The sequence below is a fragment of the Chlorocebus sabaeus genome, chromosome 8 (genome assembly GCF_047675955.1).
Source record: "Chlorocebus sabaeus isolate Y175 chromosome 8, mChlSab1.0.hap1, whole genome shotgun sequence".
Taxonomy (NCBI): domain Eukaryota; kingdom Metazoa; phylum Chordata; class Mammalia; order Primates; family Cercopithecidae; genus Chlorocebus; species Chlorocebus sabaeus.
The window spans coordinates 113,005,161-113,029,624 of NC_132911.1; the positions used below are offsets into that span (position 1 = coordinate 113,005,161).

The 24,464-nt window shown below is 38.2% G+C and overlaps 2 protein-coding genes across 3 annotated transcripts in view; one reads left to right on the top strand and one right to left on the bottom strand.

Moving 5' to 3' along the window:
* The window catches only part of NUDCD1 (NudC domain containing 1), an 89,848-nt gene extending 83,073 nt beyond the window's left edge, over positions 1-6,775 (bottom strand). The window contains exon 1 of the mRNA XM_008001359.3: positions 6,547-6,775. Within this exon, the coding sequence (XP_007999550.2) occupies positions 6,547-6,664 (118 nt within the window). The 5' untranslated portion in view covers positions 6,665-6,775. The remainder of the gene's footprint in view (positions 1-6,546) is intronic.
* A 187-nt stretch (positions 6,776-6,962) lies between these two features.
* Positions 6,963-16,553, top strand: ENY2 (ENY2 transcription and export complex 2 subunit). 2 transcript variants are annotated; one of them, XM_008001361.3, is made up of 5 exons: positions 6,963-7,056; positions 8,779-8,855; positions 11,921-11,991; positions 13,121-13,195; positions 16,287-16,553. In XM_008001361.3, exons 2-5 carry the CDS (start codon positions 8,788-8,790, stop codon positions 16,361-16,363), a joined length of 291 nt encoding a protein of 96 aa, XP_007999552.1. In that variant the 5' UTR covers positions 6,963-7,056; positions 8,779-8,787; the 3' UTR covers positions 16,364-16,553. The 2 variants fall into 2 exon arrangements, with proteins under 2 accessions (XP_007999552.1, XP_007999551.1); XM_008001360.3 differs by having other exon boundaries at positions 6,965-7,128.
* Positions 16,554-24,464: the final 7,911 nt, after the last annotated feature.

Here is a 24,464-nt window from a genome sequence, read left to right on the forward strand (position 1 = left end):
AATGGTTACGTGGCTTTTCCCTCCCTTTACTATAACTGTAGTGCAAATCTTCACCAGTTTTTCTTCCCCTTGCTCTGAAGAAAGAAAAAGGCCAGAGTGACCACAAAGATCATTAGAAAAAGCATGAGCTTTAGGGTCAGCTTTGCCACTGATGAACAGCTTGGTTAAGTTAGCTCATCTTATTGCCCATTTCCTTATCTATAATAAAGGCTAGTAATACTAATTGCACAAGAGCATTGACAAGCTTCAATTGAAATATGCAAGGTATCAATGCATGGCACATAAGATTAAACATTGATTTCCCTGTTCCTTTTCTCCCATCCAAGGCTAATTCCCACACAGGTGTTTATGATTCAATTTCCTCCTGCCAGAAGTTATCTCCTCTCCACTGGTGTTTCCCCTCCACTTACATATGCTGAAACTTCCCCACTCGCAAAATAAACAAATAAAAAAGGCTTCCTTTTCTCTGTCTGGCCACTAAAGCAGAGCTCTCCCCTACCCTGTTCTTCTCGAAGTTCTTTAAAAGGCCATCTATACATCCATTTTGTCACTATCTTCATTAGCCCTTTTCAATCGTTTCTAGCTCTATCATTCTACAGAAATCCTTTTTTCACTTAAAAACATACATTGGACAACTTTTGTTCGCAGCCAAGATGGAAGAATAGGAACCAGATTTATCTTTCCACCAGAAACATCCAATAAGATGAAATAAACCAGAGAAAGTTAAATGAAACAACAGTTTTCAAGACATAAGACATCAAGCAACAACGGAGACTTAGGAGGTTAGCCCTACCACCAACCTAGTTTACTGCCTTGAGGAGTTTCCAGACCACAGCACAAAGAAGGGAAAGTGATGTATAGTCAACCTTACATAAATACAATGGTTACATGGCTTTTCCCTCCCTTTAACTGTAGAGTAAATCTTCACTAGCTTTTCCTCCCACTTCTCTGAAGAAAGAAAAAGGACAGAGTACTTGTATGTAGAGTTGATTTCAACCTCCCTGAGCTGAAGAAACTGGGCTGCCTGGGGAGATCAAGGCAGCTATAGTTCATGAGACAGTGTAGTAGAGAAAAGACAGATGCAGAGAGAAGCCCAGAGATCTGAGAGTCTGCCTCAAGTACTCAAGAGTACTAATGGCATGTGTTTGAGGCGACTACCCCAGGCTAGAGAAAGAACCATCTGAAAGGGTTGATGAGAAATCCTGGGCACTCACACAAGGCTAGGAACCATAACTGTTCCCAATAAGCAGAATGGAGAAAACCCTTAATTTCTGTACACAGGAAAGTCTTGCCTCGGTAGTGGGAAATAACTCTAGACTGAGCACTGCTCCTGACCGGACTAACAAATCATAAAAGCAAGAGCCAATGGAATTAATCTGTTTCCAAGTAACTCAACTACATCCCAGAAAAAAAAATCTCAAGAACATTATAAAAATACAAAAATAACCTGCATCTAACAAGGTAAAATTCACAATGTCTGGCATCCAATCAAACATTACCAGGTATGCAAAGAGGAAAGAAAACAAAATCCATAATGAAAAGAATTACCAATCAATAAAAGCCAATATAAAACTGACATGGAAGCTACAATTCACAGAACAAGATGTAAAAACAATTACTACCAAGTGTACTCCATGTATGTTCAAAATAAATAAGTAGAAGCAAAAAAGATGCAAAAGATTTAAGTCAAACTTCTAGATGTGAATATTGCAATGTCCACAATGAAAAATATACCAGATGGGATTAACAAGAGATTAATATTGTAAAAAAAAAAAAAAAAAAAAAAAAAAAGATAAGCTAAAGGCATGAAAATGGAAATTATTGGCAATAAAACAGAAAAAAAGTATAAAGAAAAAATGAAACGGGCATTCATGAGCTGAGGCCAACTTCTGTGATCTAAAAATGTGTAACTGGAGTCTTCAAAGGAGAGAACAGGGGGAAAAAAATTGGAAGAAATAATGGCCAAAATATTGCCATTGATCTTGACAAAAACTGTATGTTCACAGTTTATAGCCCAACAAACCCCAAATGTAAGAATCATAAAGAAAACCACAGCTGGCCACAATATTATCAAACTGCTAAAAACCAATGTAAAAGAGAAAAATCTTAAAACAGAAGAAAACAGGCATGTTATGTATACAGCAACAAAGATAGGGTAATGTGAGATTTCTCATCAGAAACAATACAAGCAAGAAGACTGAGGCTATTAACTTTAAAGCACTGAAAGAAAAACTGTCAATCTAGAATGCAGAAGGAGCAGAGAGATGTTTACAGAAGGGTACGAGGAAACTTTGGGGATGACAGCTAAATTTAGTATCTTGATTGTGGTGATGATTTCACGGGTGTATACATATATCACAACTTGTTAAGTTGTACACTTTAAATTTGTAGTTTATTGTCAATTATGTCTTCATAAAGTTGTTTAATCTGTAAGACAAATTTATCTCCTACTAACCAGGTATGCTCCAACCCTGGAGATAAAGCATCGAAAATGATGGGCACAGGACCCTTCAATACAAAATCAATAATCTTAGCAAAGAAAACATACTGGATGCTATGAAGTATGATAAAGTCTATGAAGTACTGGTTACTATGACAACATATAGTACAGATTCTATAGTGCAGATTCTAACTAGTCAAGAAAGGAATCCCTGAGGAAGTAATATGTAAGCCAACATGAAAGAATGAAATACGAATTAGCTAGATGAAATATAGGTGGGAAACATATAAAAACATATAAAAAGACACGTACTAAATGAAGGTTCTAGGAAAAGGATGCTTATAAATGCCTAGGAAGGGAATTGCCAGATCAAAAGGCAATTACAATTTGATTAAAAATAAGTTTTTGTTTAGTTCTTTGAAACAGAAAGTGACATTTACTGCTTACGTAGCAAAGGAAATTTTGCTACAACTTGATAACATTATTTAAGACAAGAGAATAAGCTTCATTGCATCAAGTTCTTGACACCAGAGACCATGTTATCTTTACATCTTAAATGCAGTGTTTGTTGTAGCCAAGGTGCCCATCAAAGGTTTGCGGAACTAAAGTGAACTCCTTCAGTTAGAATAAAAGAAATCAAATTATCAGGAGCTCCTCAATTATGCTTCACTATCTCTAGAAATGACAGTTTTTAAAATAAATAATCTCTTTTTCATCATCCTCAAGTAATTCTTAACGGAAAACTCACCATGTGAGCTATTGCAAAAGCCTGCTATTTGCTGTCTGCAGTACTCTCATCTTCCAAACTCAATCTCCACAGAGTCTGAGGTAAGCTTCTCAACTCCCAAATCTTAAGTAAAAGTCCCTTTTACTTAAAATATGGTACACATATACCATGGAATACTATGCAGCCATAAAAAGGAAAACAATCATATCCTACACAGGGACATGGATGGAGCTGGAAGCCACTGTCCTCAGCAAACTAATGAAGGAACAGAAAACAAAACACCACATGTTCTCACTTGTAAGTGAGAGCTGAACAATCAGATCACATGGACACAGGGAGGGTAACAACATACACTGGGGCCTGTCAGAGGATGTGGTAGGGGGAGGGAGAGCATTAGGAAAAATAGCTAATGCATGCTAGGCTTAATACCTAGGTGATGGTATTAGGTGCAGCACACCACTTACCTCTGTACCAAACCTGCACATCCTGCACATGTACCCCGGAACTTCAAAGAGAAAAAAAAATCAGTCAGGAGCAGTGGCTCAGGCCTGTAATCCCAGCACTTTGGGAGGCCGAGGTAGGTGGATTGCGAGGTCAGGAGTTCAAGACCAGCTTGGCCAAGACGGTAAAACTCCGTCTCTACTAAAAATACAAAAATTAGCTGGGCTTGGTGGCAGGCACTTGTAATCCCAGCTACTCCAGAGGCTGAGGCAAAGGACTGCTTGAACCCAGAAAGCAGAGTTTAAAGTGAGCTGAGATTGTGCCACTGCACTCCAGCCTGGGCGACAGAGTGAGACTCCATCTCAAAAAACAAAACAAAACAAAACAAACAAAAAAATTAGCTGGGCATGGTGGCAGGAGCCTGTAATCCCAACTACTCGGGAGGGTGAGGCAGGAGAATCGCCTGAACCTGGGAGGCAGAGGTTGCAGTGAGCCGAGATCACACCACTGCAGTCCCGCCTGGACAACAGAGCAAAACTCAGCCTCAAAAAAAAAAAAAAAAAAAAAAATCTTCAAATGGCACCTGATATCCTCCAGTTGTACATCCCAAACACAGAATCTAAGATTAACGCTGATGAAATGCGTATAGAATAAGGACAACTTTGTGAGTTTTTTCTAAAGTTAAAGTATTCAATGAACTGTTTATTGTGAGATTTTGCTTCCTGCTTTTTTGGTGTTAAAATATCCTTTTGTTTATGAAAAGATGGGTGAGTACATGATAGTTTTTAAGAAACGTCTCCACCTAGTAAACAGAAAAGTTGACAGAACTATGGCAGCTGAGTTTTATATTATAATGGCTCAATACAAAGATGTCAGGGAAACACTGAATGACCGGAAATAAAAAGGCAAACAGGGCAGTCACTGATCTATCTCCTCTCACTTTCCCAGACGTTTTGCTCCAGCAATGTAAGAGTGCAAGGATATCCAGCATTCAATCTATTAATTATTTTCCTTTCCTCATACACTCCCATGAATGGAATGCCCTCAACAATTTCTTCTCTTCTTCATATACTCAATTTATTGAGTACCCACTATGTGCCAAGCACTAGATATAGGGTAGTGAGCAAAAGGAAAACATCACTGTTTTCAAGGAACTCATAGTCTAGTGGAGGAAACAGACAACAAATCAAGATAGAATTTAAAAGGCCAATAAATACTGTCTTATGGAGAACGCAATGACGAAACCCAAAAGTGAAGGCAGGAAGGCTAGTCAGGAGGCTACTACAGTTCAGGTAAGAGATAACTCTGATGTGGACTAGGGTGGAGGCCTGGAGATATCAAAATGTGGAATTGACCAGACTTGCTACCAAGTAGACAGTGGCTAAAAGAGAGAAACCCCAAATGACTCCAGCACAAGTGTCTCTTGGAACCAAGCTGGGCTAGTCGGCTAAAGGATAAGAGATCACAAGGAGAAGAGTCAAGAAGAGACCATCTGAAAGAATCTTAAACCAGCCTATAGTCTGAGACCCTACCCCCACCCTCCAAACATATGAGGAAATCCAGCCAAATGAGCAGAGCTTCCTAGCAGATCCATTACTGAACAAAGATGCATCAATGAGCCCAACTAGGACTAGAAGAACCACTCAGTTGACAGACCCGTTGACTTCTGAGCAATAATAACGGCTTCTTGTTTTGAGACACTGAGTTTTGGCTTCACTTTCCAATGCACTAGCTAACTAAACATGGTGATACCATCTACTGACACATGGGGTGACTGGAAGAAACACGGTGGCAAAGAGGAAAAGGAAGCAAATAAAAAGAAAAATCAAGCTTATCCTCTCTCATCCTAGTCAACTCTTACCTACCCTTCAAAGCTCAACTTAGATATTAACTCCTCCAAGAAGCCTTCCCAGATCTCCAAGCTAGTTTAGGAAAGATGTTCAGGTACTATCATTGTATTTTGTACATATCCCTATCACTGCGTTCCCGTATTGTTTTACAATTATCTGTTTACAATTTTCTTCCTAACGAGTTAATAGTCCTCTTATGGAAGGTGTCTTGCTCATGTTCACATCATCAGCACGTAACACAAAACATGCACTCACTAAATATTGCTGAATTTAATAAATCAATTAGCAAAAACTTGTTTTACACTTAAATGTTTGTTATTATAATTAACTCTAGATCACTACTTCTCAAAGCGTGACCTCTGAAAACATAAATCAGAATCAGCAGGGGTGTGTATTTTAAAATGCAAATCTCTGGGTTCTATCATAACGAAAACACCGTTAAGTTGTAAAAACAAGAGTAAGGATATTCTACCAGGCTACAGATAAAACAAGGAGTAGCAGCGTGGGAGTAAATCGACTTTTCCTCACTATCTTCTAGAGCTGTTCTCTACCACAGAGTTCTTAATGTGCCAGGAACTGAGTAATTAAAAATGCTGTGACTGGAATGTCGTTTCCCTTCTAAGAAACGGCTCTGGGTGAGAGGAAACAGGAGCTGTGGGTCCTCCAAGGAGGTGTGGTTTCTCAAGGCACACGTTCACAAGGGAAGCTCCAGGAGGAAGGAACGTTCTCAGCGTCCCCCGAAACAGGAGCCAGGCTGTGAACACACAGCGGCCAAGGCCCCGGGCAGCAACCGCACGCCAGCCCTCAGCCCTCAGCTCTCAGTCCTCAGAGACTGGGCTGCTGAGCGGAGGGGGCCCAGGGTCCCGTTGCCAAAGACCGCGCAAAGGCGGCTCCCACCAGGTTCTGGGATGGGCATCATTCCCCAGAAGCAGCGGCCTCCGTGAGTCCACCCAAGCCGGACCGGCCGTGAGGAAGGCCACGGTGGCTTCGCTTGCCAGTCAGAAAGAAAGAAATTGCGGGAAGGGTCGGGCCAGAGGCAGCCGAAAGGGGAAAGGAACTGAGTACTTAAAGGCGCCGCCGCTTCCCACCTGCGTCAAGCTCCAGCTGGTAACAAGGCAGCGGCTCAAGAGAGAGCTTGTAACCCTCGAAGCGGGGATCCAACAGAGGTCTCTTCACTCGTAGGGAGCAATTAGCCGCCACCTCCATCGCTTTCCAGGGTCGCAGCGTGAGAATTAATAAAGCCCTTGTTGAAAGGTCCGCGCTTCACGCCTCGCACAGAGACTGGGAAGCAGCGTGGTTCCCATCCCAGAAAACACTGCGGTGCGAACTGCCTTCTGGGAAATGTAGTGTCCGTGAAAAAGTTGAAGTTGTTGCATGCTGGGCTCTGTAGTTCTCCTGGTACTTACCACCCGCGCGACGGCAAGGTCTGAACTATCTTACCCAGAGGCCCTAGCGACCAGGAGGCGGCCCGCGCTGGTTAAATTCTCACATTATAGGCAGGGTGGCGAGACCCCGCCCCGGAAATGCGTGTTCTAGCTTTCTGTGTGCTTAGGTGCCCGAGCTACTGAGGGTCTAAGTCCGGGCAGCCGAAGAGTGTGGTAGGTAACGGTCGTCAGCGCAAGGGTCATTTCGTCGCTGGGAAGGGACGGCCCTCGCCCGCGGTGATGGTGGTGAGCTATGCCTGTGGTCCTCAGGGCCGGGACCCGGGCCCAGCCCAGGCTCCTTTCGATGTACTGTCTTTAGTTAGCGTCCCCGACCCGCGCTCGCGGGCCTGTAGGGCTCTCCGACAGGGCGTGCTACCGGAGTTGGCCTGAAGCCAGTCCTCGCTTTGTTTTCTGGCTCCTCCCCTCCCGCCTCTCCCGCTGTCTCCGCCCTGTTCTATTTTCCCTAAGAATGTCTGAACTGGGAGGGATACCCTAGCGCCCGTGTTTTACTAGTGAGGAAACTGAGGCCTTTAAGAATTAAGTGACTTGTCCAAGGTCACTATCCGTATTTTAGGGGCCAAGGGGAGATCAAGTTCAATATTCCAGGAATGGTACTGACTAGACCTTGTAGTTATTTTGAAAATGTTAACCTCCAATTACAAAAGCAAGCATTTCCTAGTTCTTACTCAACTTCTCCTTTTCCTTGTTCCTCTCAAAAAAGAAAAAAAAATCAACTCTGAAAACTCATTGCCAGTCTGAATTTTCAATAGGCCAGATGGAAGACAACAAAAGTAATCTCAAGTTAGTGACAGATTAGGTGGGAAAACGTTAGTTTACGCGAAGTTTTATTTAAACTTTTAAGTGGCTTGAATGCTTTCAAAACCTAACTTTCCTCTCCTTTTAACATCATTTTGGTTTGGGTTGTCTCTTTTTACTGAAAATTGAGGACTTTGTAAGTTAAGAATTAGTTTGAGATTTGTTTTCTCCTTATCCTACCAGCAATGTGTGTGTAAACACATCCACACACTTACGTTTACCACTTGTAATTGTGAGTTCATCCTAATGAAGAGTAAAGCAAAGCACTTAGAGCCTTATCTAGTCATTTTATTTTTTTTAATTTATTATTATTATTATTTTTTTTTTTTTTTTTGAGATGGAGTCTTGCCCTGTCACCCAGACTAGAGTGCAGCGGCGCGATCTCGACTCACTGCAACCTCTGCCTCCCGAGTTCAAGCGATTCTCCTGCCTCAGCCTCCTGAGTAGCTGGGATTACAGACGCCTGCCACCAAGCCCGGCTAATTTTTCTGTTTTTAGTATAGACGGGGTTTCACCGTCTTGGTCAGGCTGGTCTTGAACTCCTGACCTCGTGATCCACCTGCCTGGGCCTCCCAAAGTGCTGGGATTACAGGCGTGAGCCACCGCTCCCGGCCTGGCAATTTTATTTTTTTACTAATAGTGTTTAATCTTTTTTGATATTTAGTTTATATGACTTCTCCCAATTTTTGGATGCAGTCTGTGCAGAAGTGTTCAGCAGTTATGTTCAGTTTTGGAGCTCCTAGGGTCAAAGTACTTGAGTTCAAAATCTGCCTTTCCACTTTCTATCTCTGTGCCTCAGTTTCCTCATCAGTAAAATACAGATTATGTTATTAATATAAATATGTAACAATACGTTCTGGGAATTAAATGTGATGTTTAAAAAAAAGCAACCCCCCACAGCATTAGCCCAGTGCCAAGCACATAAGTGTTTAATGAAGAGTAATGATATTGTTCACACACTTGAAATGTATCACCCCTTCAGTTGATAGAATGGCAAATATGTTAGGATGCCTGCCTAGAGGATTTAGAAGAAAATGCTTTGTAAATGTTCTATGTCTGAAAATACATGTTGATGTCCAGGTTAGCAAGATGAACAAAGATGCGCAGATGAGAGCAGCGATTAACCAAAAGTTGATAGAAACTGGAGAAAGAGAACGGTAAGTAATAGATTGTGTTAGTAAATTACATTTTACCATCTTTAATAGTTACAAGAATCTAAACAAGAAATAAAACGTCACTGGAAAGAATTACAGTTGACATTATAAAAAGTTTCTATTCCGAATATCTGGAAAAAATAATTTAGGTGTGTTAAGTATTGCAGGATTTGGAGGGAAATGTTGATGTAGAAAGATGAGTAAGAAATGGCTCTTAATTTGACAGAGAAGAAAAAGTACCTGAATTACAATTGGAGACATAATGTTACCTGGGTTTTAACAGGGAGACAACGTTGTGGAACCAGCTTCATTTACCAGACTCTCAACCTTGGAGCAGCAAGGGCTCTTTCCACTCTCTAAAACACTCTTCCTTCTCTTCCTTTTGAGCTAATTCTAGCTCATCTATCAGGTCTCATTTATATATTGTGTCTTCAAGGAATGTTTTTAAGTCCCAAATACCTTGTTCCATGATAGCATTTAATCAACACTGTATTCTAACAATCTACTTGGCTTAGTTGTATCCTCCAGTATAATCTAAGTTAACACCAAAAACATTGTATACCCATTATCTAATTTTTTGTGTGGTTCATAATTGGCCAAGTAAATATTTGCAGAATGAACAGGTTTAGAAGTACAAAGAAGGGGCTGAGGAATCAAGAAAGGCTCCCAGAGCCAGGGTTATAAAGTGAATAAGACAAATATGTATAAGGAAGAGTGGGACTCTTTCAACTCGACCTGGGCATTACGGTGGTCAGGTAAGAGCTCACACAATAATAAGAAGTACATCTGTTGCTGACTTTATTTTTGGATCATGGGAGTCATTAAAAGGTTTTAAGAAAGGGAATAACTAGATCATGTTTACTCTTTAGGGATCTTACTCTGTTGGTATGGAACTTGGACGACAAGATACATGACAGAAAAATGAGGTAGAAGATTATATAGGGTTGAAAATGGAAAACTCCAAAAATGGGAAGGAGATCTTAGAATTTTAATAAAGTGTAGAAAGAGCAACCCTCAAAATGAGGAAAGAGGCATCTATAACTGCCTTGGGTAGCTTTAGAGGATAGTACTGCTTTTAAGGAGTACAGATTGTGTGTTGTTTTTTTATTTGTTTTTTCATTCATGCAGCTTCAAGTTACTGAGTTTCTATCATGTGCCATGTCCTGTTAAGGTGTTGGAGGTAACAGTAGTGGACAGAAATGGATTCTGTGTTTTCATGGAGCTTGAATTCTAATGGGAGGAGACATAAGAATGTGTAGTATGTCAGATGGTGATGAGCACTAGAGGAACAATAAAACAGAAAATAAAGAGGTATAATATTTTAGATAGAAAAAAACAAAGAAGAAATCAGAAGGAGGCCGGTGCGGTGGCTCACGCCTATAATCCCAGCACTTTGGGAAGCCAAGGCTGGTGGATCACAAGGTCAGGAGATTGAGACCATCCTGGCTAACATGGTGAAATCCCATCTCTACTAAAAATACAAAAATTAGCCTTGCATGATGGTAGGCTGTAGTCCCAGCTACTCGGGAGGCTGAGGCAGACGAATCGCTTGAACTTGGAGGCAGAGGTTGCAGTGAGCTGAGATCGTGCCACTTCACTCCAGCCTGGGCCACAAGAGTGAAACTCTGTCTCAAAAAAAAGAAGAAAAAAGAAATCAGAAGGATATGAGGGAGAGCAGGGACTTTTAAGTTCCTGAGATAGGAGCTTGCCTTTCATTTTTGAGGAGCACAGGGATGCTAGGGAGACTGAGTAAATTGGGTGAGGGAGAGTGGAGATAAAGTCAGTGGCATAGCTGAGGAGAAGGCAGATCATGAAGGATCATGTAGGCTGTAATAAAGTCTCAGAGTTTTATTCTGAGTATATTGGGAAGGCACTGAAGGTTTTTGAGCAGCAGGAGAACTAAGTGTACAAGGGAAGAAGCAGGGAGACAACCTAGAATGCTATAGTAATATTCTAGAGAAGAGATGATGGCTTGAATTAGGGTAGTAATGGCAGAGATAGTGAGAAAGGTGAATTCTAGGTGTATGTTTTAAATTGAACCCAATAGGATTTGCTCATAGATAGGATGTGTAGTGTCAACAAGGCAGCTGAGCAGAAGGATACTACAGAGATTCCTAGTCTGAGAAACCAGAAGAATGGAATTACCATTCTCAGAAGAAGAACAAGCAGGATGAAGTGGTAGAGAATCAAAAGTTGGATTTTGGCCCTGTTAGGTTGAAAGACCTAATTAAATATCAAGATGAGAATGTCACATAGTGGATGTCTAGGGATAGTGAAAGTGGTTTGCAGGGAAAGAGAATTTGTTTGGGATGTGACATTTTTAAGCTGAGAAGTTAAATGATTTAGGTTGAGGATTGAAGATTTGTAAAAGTGGGTATGGCAAAAGAATAAGAAAATATTTTATTGCATCTGTGATGCCATTAGTTGCATATACACTGCCACATTTTTGCCATTGAGAAAAAGAAAACACTGCCAATTAAATTATGAGGGGCATGCCAATTACTGAATCATTAAAATGTGGGGGGAACAACAGTCTTACAGTCAATGAAATACCATTGTCGTTTTGTAGTTTAGAAGGGCCTGATAGAGATCGAAGAAGGGGGTAGCCTGTGAAGTTAAAGGTAATGGGGGAAATAGGAGAGCTAAAGGTTAAGAAGTTGAGGTTAAATAATGGATTTTGGAATTTGAAGATTTTAGAGGTGCAGCTGCTCCAAGTTCAGTTAATACTCTCTAGATGTTGTACAAGACTCATGATATTCCTGTTGGTAGAGTACAGTAGAAAGTATGTAATGTGGCCAAAGAATAGAGCTTCTTGAAAAGTATTTTAGCCCCTCCACTTCATTTAATTTTACTCATTAAATGAGACCCAGATGAAATGAAAGGCCCAGAATTTAAGTACTTGCATAAGATCAAAGAACTGTTTAGCAATAGACCCAAGATTAGGCCACAGTTAAAGTTTTGTAACTGGAAGGCAGGGAATTTTTAGTTGAACACTGAAGCTTTGTTTTATGCATTGCTGTCTAAGATGTTATACATTGTTCAGTTTGAAAATACTTCTTTTTCAACAGCCTCAAAGAGTTGCTGAGAGCTAAATTAATTGAATGTGGCTGGAAGGATCAGTTGAAGGCACACTGTAAAGGTAATCAGTTTCATTTGGAAGATAAACTAATCCCATTTTTTCTGATCAGGATTGGTTTGGGGGTTGCGTATTTTAAGGTATATTGAGTACTCAAGCATGATTTTAAACAAATACGGAATTTAATCCTGTAATGGTTTCCTCTTCTCGGTGGCATATGTAGACCTAATTCCCAATTTTTAGAAATTTTATCTGTTTCTGTTAAAACAAGTGAAACATGAGCACTTAAGATTTTCTCTAGTATCAGAATATGGAATCTCATGTCTTTCAGCAACTTATTGTTTCTTGTGTTTTAACTTAACAAATGGAACACTTTAGGGTTGGCAGACTTGTAGAAATTATCTCTCTCCTGTCTTTAACAGTGAAAATTTGAAAAATTCATCTATGAAACCTCTTAGAATGCACTTTTAAAAAAGTAGAAGGGAAGCTTATTAAATTACTGGGTATTGATGATACCATTTGATAGATTACACATGTCATTAAGGGGAGCCTCCCTTCTGTCTCAGCTTTTGATATAATGGAATTGGATATTTTTAAAGAATCCCCATTGTATTGTAATAGTTTCTACAAATAAAAATAATAAACTATTTATATGTTAACTGTAAGAAGGCAATGCGACAAATTAGTAAAAGCGTAGACTTTAAGGTCATACAGATTTTCATCACTGGAAGAATAGAGCTGGATTTCAACTCAGGGCTGGATGACTTATTTAATCTTTAAGCCTCAGTTGCCTCACCTGTGAAGTGGGAAAATGCCTAGCCCATTAGATCATTGTGAATATTAAATGTTGTAATGCACCTTGTAGAGATCTAGTAAATATTAATTATAACACTTACAAGTTTTCAGCATTTTACAGATGTTAGATTTGAATATTACAGTTTAAATTTATTTTAAGTGTCACAATTACATATTAAGTTGCAGGTTATTTAGCCCAGACTTATGAACAGACTTTTATCTTTTAAATCTAAAGAGTACTTGATATGTTTGTAAGGTTGAACTAAATTTTCAGTGTCCTTTTTTTAAAAGAACCAGTCTACACTCTAAAAACATGATCTTAACCCTTCCTCTATGAAAATCTTTCTTACAGATAATGATTTTAAATGATATGATTTGTTTTTTGCTTTTGCATAAGAGGTAATTAAAGAAAAAGGACTAGAACACGTTACTGTTGATGACTTGGTGGCTGAAATCACTCCAAAAGGCAGAGGTAAGGAATACAGAGTGTTTTAAAGGAAACATGCTGCAGACGTGATTTTTTTAAATCTCTTGCTGATTCAGATTTTCTTTCTGTTTTTAAGGAAAAGCGCTACCTACATTGCCTCTTGTAAAGAGTTAAAATTGCCTACCTGCCTCCTAGCATAGTCTGGGAGTAACAAATGAGATACTAGGTTTCAGTGTTCTTGCACTCTAGGATGGTGCACCAGTGCAAGTTGATACAGTTGTTTAAACAAATAATTTTTAAAATACGGGATTCTGTAGCATCAAATATTACATGAAGCTAGGATTTATAAACTTTATCAGATGTGGCATGACTCTACTTAAATATTTAATAATTCAAAGTCTTATTCCAACCCCTGAGTCATCGCTCCTCTATCTCCTTATTAAAAATTAACGAAGGTCTGTCTTCTTAAGTTCACCCTTTAATGCCTTGTTTACGGAAGGCAAAGTTAAGATAGGAAATATTATATTAAAACTGATGCTGTGTAGTAAATGTCAGGAGCTACATCGTTGTTACCTTAGATATAACTACATTATTTTCATTTACTTTGATAAAGGAGTTGTAACTGGAAGGTAAATTAGATGGTCCAAGTTGTTTTGTCACACAGAAATTGTGAAAAGAATTTAAGTGTAAAAAGTAAATAAGTTTGAAAATTATTATTACAGAACATGAATTTTTGAACTCTGCTGGGAATAAGCTACAGAATCCCATGGTTCTTTTCAGCCATCTCTTTAGGCCTGTTTACAACTGGAAAACATGACTTTTTCTTCAAGTATGTCTCAGGGAAAGGAAAAAATAATTACTGAAAATAATTGGCCGGGTGCAGTGGCTCAATCCTGTAATCCCAGCACTTTGGGATGCCGAGACGGGCGGATCACGAGGTCAGGAGATCGAGACTATCCTGGCTAACACGGTGAAACCCCGTCTCTACTAAAAAAATACAAAAAACTAGCCAGGCGAGGTGGCAGGCGCCTGTAGTCCCAGCTACTCGGGAAGCTGAGGCAGGAGAATGGCGTAAACCCGGGAGGCGGAACTTGGAGTGAGCTGAGATCCGGCCACTGCACTCCAGCCTGGGCGACAGAGCGAGACTCCGTCTCAAAAAAAAAAATAAAAAAAAATAATTATTGTTCCCCTTATGAATTTATATTTTTAAATTTCTCTAAATTCATTTTTTTTTTGTTTTCTTCTGTGACTTACACTTAGTCTGTTAACATTATTTAGGAAGCAGCTATACAAGTTAGAAACTACCCTTTGCTTCTCCTTTAATACTTAAACCTTGGCTGTTTCAATGTCTTGTAGCTCCCCTGCTAGATAATGAGCAAATAAAGAAAAGAGAAGTAAAAATAGATGTTTTAATTTATGTTCTTAGTCTTCTTAGTATTGTTAAAAGTAGACATATTTTTTAATACAGTAAAATTGCCGTTTTTATAGTGCACAGTTCTGTGAACTTTATACATATGTATAGGTTCATGTAGCTACCAGTCAGGATACAGAATAAATAGTTCCCTCACCACCAAAACCTCCCTCATGGTATTCCTTTATAGTCCCATCTTATTTCAAGGCAACTAACTGATCCTGTCCTCAATCACCGTAATTTTTAGTAAAATTATTTTTAGTATACATATTGATTACATTTCCAGTGGACTTGAATTAATTATGTAGTCTGGATTTGTGGGTTGGCTTAATCGTTTATAAAGAAGAATATCTGCCTTATTTGATTTGTGTACTTTTTTTATGGAGATACTGAACTGTATCTGAAGTTTTCCATTTCCCTGGAACACAAGTAAATACATTAGAAGTTGTAGTTAACTGCCCCCCCCCCTTTTTGCTTTTGCATTTATGGTTTAATATTTTGAATAGATAATAGTCAAATGGGTCAAAAGTATAGCGTATAACAGTTGTAATTTTTTGGATTTTTACTAGCTTGGAGTGTATATAAATGTATTATTTCAGTAAAATACAGATTACCTTCTAAAACATATACCAGTTTATACTCCAGCTAATATGAGTGCTCCCTTAGTCTTGCCAACACAGTATTGCCAACACAGTGTGTATGTATACATATATATTTTTTTTTTACTTATGTATATACTTATATGTTTGTATATTTTATGTGTATATATACTTAAATATATGTATGTTTTTATATATGTAAAAATATATATACCCCCCTTTTTTTTTGTGTGTGTGTGTGTGAGATAGGATCTTGCTCTGTCACCCAGGATGGTGTGCAATGGCATGATCATGGCTTACTAGCCCTGACCTCCCAGGCTTAAGTGATCCTTCTGCCTCAGCCTCCCAAGTAGCCGAGACCACAGACACACACCACCATGCTCCACTAATTTTATTTTTTGTGGAGACAGGTTTTGTCATGTTGCCCAGGCTGGTCTTGAACCCCTGTACTCAGGCAGTCCTCCTGCCTCAACCTTCCAGACTGCTGGGATTACAGGCATAAGCCATCGTACCCAACCAACACAGTATATTATTGACCTTTGTATTTTTTCCTGTGATTGGTAAAATATGCTATATGAATGTGGTTTTAATTTCCTTTCTCTTCTGAGATTCAGACACTTTTGTGTTCAAGAACTCTCCTTTTCTTCATCTCTTTTGCTCACGTTTCTGTTAGCCTTTTAAACTTTTCCTTGTTGGTGTGAAACAACTGTATAGTAGAAAGATCAGCCCTTTTCTGTAAGAACATTTCCTCAGTTTTTATCTTTTGGCCTTGCTTATGGTGATTTTTCATTAAGCATAAGTTGTTACTGTGTTTTAATCAAATTCATCCATCTGTTATAGCCTCTGTATTTAAAAATGGTCTTCTTTACTCCTAGTTTAAAAGAATTTTCTCCTGTTTTCTTTCATCAACATGCAGTGCATTTAGGCATTGGATAGTTCATTTAAAATAATGAATTGCAAGAAGACACTTTTCTTTGTCAGATAACTTTACCTACTTTTTTAATTGACCATGAGGGTTATTTATGAAATTCTTATGTTGTTTACCCTGAGCAAAATGTCAGATCTTAAAGTGACATGTATTAATTGGAACCTTCTTACTCTTATTTTTTTTATTTTTGTTTTTCAGCCCTGGTACCTGACAGTGTAAAGAAGGAGCTCCTACAAAGAATAAGAACATTCCTTGCTCAGCATGCCAGCCTTTAAGATTGAATTAGATTGTGTTGTTGTGGTTTTATTTCTGAAAGTAAAACTTGCCATAAATTAGAAAACAATTTCCCAAAATAAAATCCTTTTTTGTATGATGGTATACAGTTTTCAGTAATGATGTATACATTGTATTGATTTTTTTCCCTAAATGTGTTATTTTAATAAATATCTCATGAATGAGTTTGAAGTTTGCTTGGATTTTGAAATGAATGGGACTTTGTCTTTATTACTAATTCACCAAATTTGTTGAGAGCAAGAGCAATTAATGTAGTGTATTTAGTATGTACAGTTCTCTATGTTAACAGCTGAGAAGTAAGCAACCTTTTCTGACTGCATATGGTGTATTCCTCTTTTGAGTCCCCATAATATTTTATAAATTGTAATGCCCCATCTTGTACTACAGTTGTCTTATTCATATTGTTTATAAACTCTGAGGGTTAGGACTGGGTCGTACTCATCTTTATGTGCCTTCCTTATGCTTCAAAGAATTTACCATCTAATGGAAGAGAACATTTGCAAGTTGACTCCATATCAAGCTCCTTCCACATACTCTACTCATCCGAACTTTGAATGCAGAATCTTTAAATTGCATCCCCACATACTAAGGTCAAGAAAGAACTTAATGGGAAGTAATCTGCACCCATTAGCTTTACCCTGACATCAGGATTGCCAAATCCAATGGACTCTTGTCTATTCTTATGTGACTTCTGCTGGAAAATGCGAATGTTGACCATCCTGCCACTTGGAACTCTCTTCCCACTCCTCACATTGCTTTTTCTACCACTGGAAGTTCCTTCTGTTTCTTGTGGAGTACCTTTTGCTGTCTGGGACTTGTAGATAATGGTGTTTCCTAGGGCTCCCTCCAGGGCCCTCTGCCTCACTACCTGGATATACTTTTCCTGGGCAAATCCTAGGAAACTTGCGTCAGACCGTGACTTCAAATACAGGTTGATAAATTTGTGTCTCCAAACCAAACTTCATCCTAGACTCCAGACCAGAGACCCAACTGCTATGGATCAGCTTTTTAGGATATCCTCACTTCAAACTGACCTTACCTAAAATAATGACTTTTTCCCGCAATAACTGCCCATGCTATATTCCGTATTTCTGGATGGTACCTCCTCCCTATATAGATTATCTGAGGAGCTTACCAAAATGCTGATTCTGAAGATGAGGGGCATGACTTAAGATTCTGTATTTCTGCCTAGTACCCAACTGGTGCTCATGCTGCTGATTGAGAACCACTTTTGAGTATAGCAAGGCTCTAAATGATCCACTGCATGCCCTCGTAATTGTCTTAGTTCAAGTCCAGATTATTGCAGTAGACTTAGTATTTCTTTGCCGTAGTTGATTTGTGCCCCCTCCAGGATCTGTTCCACCCTGTTGCCTACGTGGCCTTAGTAAAATTCAAGTCTGGTTATTTTATTCCCCTGCTTGGAATTTCTCAATGTAGAATGAAACTCATTCAGCATTAACACCTAGGCCCTTCTTGATCTGACATCTTGCACTAAAGAATCCCCACTATAAAGTTGTTTCATCCCTAAGTACCTTTGAAAATCCGTCAACCTAGAAGCCCGCTTTCTCATTTGTTTCTCATCCTGTTTGCCCTTCAAAGTTCAGCTTTAGTTGCTAAAACATTCAGACAGTCCTCTATCTGACTTAGAACCCACCCCACCACTGGGGTTTTTTTTGGGTTTTTTTGTTTGTTTTTTATAGGAAGCAGCTATGCGTAATTCCTCTTCAACACAGTAGTTCTTGAACTTTTGCAGGCCTCTCCTGGGGAGAAGGAAATGGCTTCTCTGACTGTATGATGCTTATTTGTGGATGAATGGGCAAGGGAACAAATGAAGGAACAAACAAGTGAATGAACAGTATGGGAGTATGAGAAAAGGTATAAATTGGGTATAGCTGAGAAAAGGATTCAACTTGATCTTTGGTTCACTGTTCCAAACACAATTTCATCTTTCTGATGAATTTAAAGTGTAGTCTTTGAACCAACTGGGTTTAATTATGTAAAGTTTTGAGCCTGAGACAAGCACACAATCTCAAAACCTACCCAAATGAGTTTTTTGTTTCACTTCATCTCTTGTAAAACAATGTTCTAAAGTAAGTGATAGGGATGCTCATCATTCTGCTACCTGTCATCACAATGAAAACAATCAAATAGTACACAGGAAAGGTGAGAAATAGAGGATAGTTCTTATTTCATAGTACTGTATATGGAAATAAACCAAATTTGCTCATAGAGATGCTATTTTATTACCTCAAAAATATATAAAAATGAAAACATGAAAATATTTTAAAATGAGATTTAAAAATAACTGAATTGAGAACATCACAGCAATTTAGAATACTAAGGAGCATAGCTTTAAAATGATAGTGCTAAGAACTCCCCACCGCTACCCCACCACCTATAGGCTTCTTTGACATCTTACAAATGTTCTCTAGTTTGTATCTAGAATCACTTATATCTTTCAAATAAACCAACTTTGTGAACATCTTGACTCACATGATTGATTTCTGTAAGCTAGGAATATATTCTTTAAATTCTTGCACCCTTTCATGCTCAGTGTTGGAAATTCAATAGGATTATTGTTAAATGACTGTACCAGGTGAGTAAAATACTAATTAGGATTACTGTAAGCTTCTCGTATAGGATTAAAGAAGACCCAACTAAATTATTTATGTAATCACTTTGCTTTGGCATTATAAGTGTATCATTTGGTTGAGCAGTGCCAAACCAGGAAATAGTGATACTGGGGACTGGTAATTGGATATGGGACTTTTCATAACTTGATCAAAAGCTCCATCCAACTGAAGAGAGCTATGACAGCTGTTCAGTAGCTGATGTTGGAAATGATCCTCTGTGTGTGTGTGTGTGTGTGTGTGTGTGTGTGTGTGTGTGTAAAACCCATCTTGTAAATGACTCATGTTACTCAATGACTTCATAAAACCCCTCATGTTTACCATTAGAAATCACACAAAAGTCATTGGATGTATCTGCCAAGGAAACTAATGGGTGCAATTAATAAGCAGGTTCTAGTCTCATCTCTGGTACTGAATTACCAGGTAAGACTGACCCTTCTGCCTCAGTTTCCTTATCTGCATAATGTCTGATAGTGCTTACCTGAAAGGAATGCAAATAATAAAACAAATATTATTAATAGAATAAACAAAAAGTAATACGGATTCAAGTTATTTTATAAATAATTTAAAAATATAAGATTATTTACAATGTGTTTTCTAGTTGTTCAGAGATACAGTACATGAATTACACTTGTGTGGAAAATAGCTACTTTTATTTTTTAAGAATGCCTAATATTAACAAGAATATCTACAAAAATGAAGATGAACAATAACTTGATTGAAATAGAATAAATATCACTATAGTAGAGCACTTAGTCATTTTTGCCTTTGTTCTGTTATGAAGTTCTCTATGACATGGACTGCATCTTATTTATCTTTGAATTTGCAATGTCTAATAAATTTCTGATAAGTAAGTGTGCAAAAGAGAAAAATTTGGCATGTTCCAGTTTATTCCAGGCTTCAAATTATATTTGATTATACTGTCATCAGCCACAAGAGGGCACTTGAAGCCAGTATTTTGGTCCTCCCTGGGGCTCTAACTGAATTGTGTATTCTTTCAAACAGATCCGCTTCCAATTCAGTCCAGCCAGCCAGCTTTTTCAAGATGAAAGTGTTACTGAATTAAAACTTAATGTGAGGACTTCAGAATGTGATTCTTGTATAAATTAAGATGAAGCTACTGTGTGATGTAGATATTGTTTAGCTGGGATCGTTTTCTGAAGTCAATTCAGCAATTCAAGCAAGAAGATGATTTAAATAGCATACACTGCTACTGAAATCGTCTATTTCACTTACTTTATCAATAATAATAATAAATACAGTAAATTCTTAATGAAAATGAAAGAAAAATAATTTTCAGTGTTTATTTTCCTTGCTGTACCTTTCTCATAGCCTTTTTTAAAGGTAATAATATTCATATTTTCCTTTTTAAATCTGTATCACTTTATCAAAACACACACACACACACACACACACACACAATGAATAGAGCCTTATATTATGCCAAAACCCTGTGGCCACTGAATGAATGTTGACTTTTGATTACAATGGTAAAAAACGTCAATAAACAAAGGCATGTAGAACCTGCAGTCCTGATGCTGTGTTGTTCATTAAGTAATTTTGAGTACAGGAGTTTGTGTCAGTGCTTATCACATCCATTAATGCCTCGCCTTTGTGCCTGGGATCACTAGAATCAAATGATAAAAAATGGCTTTCAGTTGCCATGTAACTTTTTACCTTAAAATATTTTGTTGAGGGCACACCCTTGATAATTTATCCCTCCTAGACAGCTACGTATATCAAACTTGGGCTTTTGCTGGGCTAAGAGCCACAGAGTAGAATGCTGGAAATAGAAATGTTTATTAAACCATACCTGCCTGATATGCAGGTAATTTAAGTAATGATATATGTTGTCTGATTTGAGGAGCATTCAGTTGGGCTGAGTTACTGACAGTATGTGAGTGAGTGCTCTGGTTCTCTTCTCAGTTCTATCAGTAAGGTGGTTAATAATTTCATGACTCATTTGGGAGTTCATGTGACAATTGCCTTTCAACAATGTATCTCAGATTTGCTAGGGATACTGGCAATATAATCAAGTAAAAGAATTATGGGTGCTTCTTTCAAAGGTGTGACCTAAAGTCAAAGTTATAGTAAAGAACTTTACAAATCCATGTGTATATACACACATACGCACACACGTGGATTTGTGTATATGCTGTACTATTCTTCTAGTAATGGTACTCATAAAATAATTTTGTATGTGGAGTCTATCACCCATATTTCACCTCCTACATAAAAATTGGACTTCCAGGTAGACAAATTTAGTAAAATAGAACAGACATATTTGCTGATTAGTTGCATTTCCTGTGTTTTTGATCTAATTATTTCATTTTATAAAGACTTTTTGAGACCTCCATTGAACCGCCCCTTTATCATTATCATTGCTTCCCGCATGCTCTCACTTCCCTCCTTACCAGCTTAAATTTGGTCATTATTAAGCTTAAAATTGATCGGTTTATCGTTAGAACCTCCTCACTATTAACCTTAACTTCTCTCTGTTTTCTAACCACACACAGTCCTGTCTAAACCTCGCTACACTGAAAGCCTAGTCCATGCATACACATGTTTATCTGAACTTTGTTGAAGAAAATTACACAACCCTTCCGATAAGTCTCATTTTAAAATAAAAATCACTACATTGTGAAAAAACAATTGGCATGGATTTCTCAAAAAGAAGTCAATGTCATGAAGGAATGAAACACTAAAAAAAAAAAGAGAGAGAGAGAAGCAAAAGCAAAGGCAGGGTCTGTGCTAGATTAAAAGAAAGATATATTAAAGTTTAAAACAATGTGTTATCCTTGTTAAATAAACAAAACGCAACTATCTAAAATGTTATTTGGACATTTGGAAAACTGTAAGCATGGACTGTAGTTTCAGTGTTAAATTTCTTGAGTCTTACACTTGTATTTGTGAAGAATGATCCTGTTCCATCTTGAAGTATTTAAGGATGAAGTGCCACATTGTAACTAACTCTCAAATGTTTTAATAGCAAAAACTGGTACTAAATGAATAGACTATGAATAGAAAAATGAACAGAAAAAAATTATATATATGGAGATAAAGATTTAAAATGTGAATCCAATAGAAGTTTATATACCTACTTATTGTAAATAAGTTTAAAATTCTTCAAAATACAAGTGTGATTTTTTGCTTCATTTTAAAAATGAATAAAATATTACATAAAAATGTTTTCTGGTTTGGGTACATTTAATATGTATGGAACAATAATACTATATGTCAGCATTCCTTTTATATCTTTGGATAAATGTTTTATATTGTATATGTAACTTGCCTTTATTTTCTATGTTTTCAAAAACCACTTTATTGAGGTATGATTGACATGTAAAAAGCTATACTTATTTAATGAATATGTCTCAATGAGTTTGGGGATAAGTATATACCTGTGAAACCATCACTACCATCAAGGTCATAGACATATGCAGCATCTCCCAGACTTTCCTCCCCCTACCCTTCGTTATTGTTTGTGTGTGTGTGTGTGCGCGCGCTTGTATGTAGTAAGAACATTTAACATAAGATCTATCTGTTTAGAAAATTTTAAGTATACAATATGGTATTGTTAGCTACAGGCACTGTGCTGCATAATAGATCTCTAGAATTTACATAACTGAAACTTTGTATGCTTTAACCATCATCTTCTTGTTCCCCATCACCCCAGCCCCTGACAATCACTCTACTGTCTGCTTCTATCAGTTTGACTATTTGGATTCCACATATAGGTGAGATCATACAGTATTTGTCTTTCTGTGTTTGACTTTTTTCACTTAAACATTGTATCCTTTAGGTCCATTCACGTTTTCACAAATGGCATGATTTCTCTCGTTTCTCAGACTGAATAATTCTCATGTGGAGGAGGGTGGATAGATGAATGTGGTGGTGTGTATTACATTTTCTTTATTCATTTATCCATCGATGGACACTTAGGGTAATTCCATATCTTGATTACAGTGAATGATGCTTTAATGGACAGGAGGGGCAGACACATATTGAAGATCCTGGCTGGGTGCAGGGGCTCATGCCTGTAATCCCAGCACTTTGGGAGGCGAAGGTAGGCAGAACGCTTGAGCCCAGGAGTTCTAGACTAGCCTAGGCAATATAACAAAATCCCATCTCTACAAGAAATTCAAAAACTAGCTGGGTGTGGTGTCACACGCCTATAGTCCCAACTACTTGGGAGGCTGAGGTGGAAGGATTGCTTGAGCTCATGAGGTCAAGACTGCAGTGAGCCATGATTGTATCACTACACTCAAGCATGGGTGACAGATGAGACTGTCTCAAAAAAATAAAATTCTGATTTCAATTCCTTTGAATTTATACCCAGAGGCGGAATTGCTGGATTATATGATGGTTCTATTTTTTAACATTTTGAAGAATCTTTATACAGTTTTTCATCATGGCTGTACTAATTTACATATAAACCAACAATGTATCAGGGTTTCCTTTTCTCCACATTCTTGCCAACATTTATCTTTCAACTGTTTGATAATAGTCATTCTAAAAGTTGTGAGGTGAAATGGTGATTTTGATTTGCATATCCCTGATTGGTGATGTTGAGCACCTCATCACATAGCTTTTAGCCACTGTATGTCTTCTTCTTTAGAGAAATATTTATTGGGTCCTTTGTCTATTTTTTAATTGGATTCGTTTGTTGTTTGTTTTTTTGTTTTGTTTTTTTTTTTTTTTAATTTATTTATTATTATTAAACTTCAAGTTGTAGGGTACATGTGCACAACGTGCAGGTTTGCTACATATGTATACTTGTGCCATGTTGGTGTGCTGCACCCATCAACTCGTCATTTACATCAGGTATAACTCCCAGTGCAATCCCTCCCCCCCCCCCCCCCTCCATGATAGGCCCCGGTGTGTGATGTTCCCCTTCCCGAGTCCAAGTGATCTCATTGTTCAGTTGTTGTTTGTTTTTTGTTATGAGTTGTAGGAGTTCCTAGTATTGTGGATATTAATCTCTTATCAAATACATGGTTTGAAAACTTTTTTTTTTTGAGACATAGTCTCGCTCTGTCACCCAGGCTGAGTGCAGTGGACTGCAAGCTCCACCTCCCGGGTTCACGCCATTCTCCAGCCTCAGCCTCCTGAGTAGCTAGGACTACAGGCCCCCGCCACCACGCCTGGCTACTTTTTTGTGTTTTTAGTAAAGACGGGGTTTCACTGTGTTAGCCAGGATGGTCTCGATCTCTTGACCTCATGATCCGCCTGCCTCAGCCTCCCAAAGGGCTGGGATTACAGGCGTGAGCCACCGCACCTGGCAAAAACATATTCTTTCATTCTATAGATTGCCATTTCACTCGGGATTGCTTTCTTTGCTGCAAGAAAACTTTTTAATTTGATGTAATCTTGCTTGTTTATTTTTGCCTGTGTTTTGGCATCATATCCAAAAACTCATTGCCAAGACCAATGTCAAGAAGCCTTTTCCCTG

Bases quoted from the DNA above. Each gene is read 5' to 3' on its own strand.
- ENY2 (XM_008001360.3), top strand. The intron at 8,856-11,920 runs GTAAGTAATAGA...CTTTTTCAACAG, and splicing joins GAAACTGGAGAAAGAGAACG to CCTCAAAGAGTTGCTGAGAG. The intron at 13,196-16,286 runs GTAAGGAATACA...TTTGTTTTTCAG, and splicing joins AATCACTCCAAAAGGCAGAG to CCCTGGTACCTGACAGTGTA.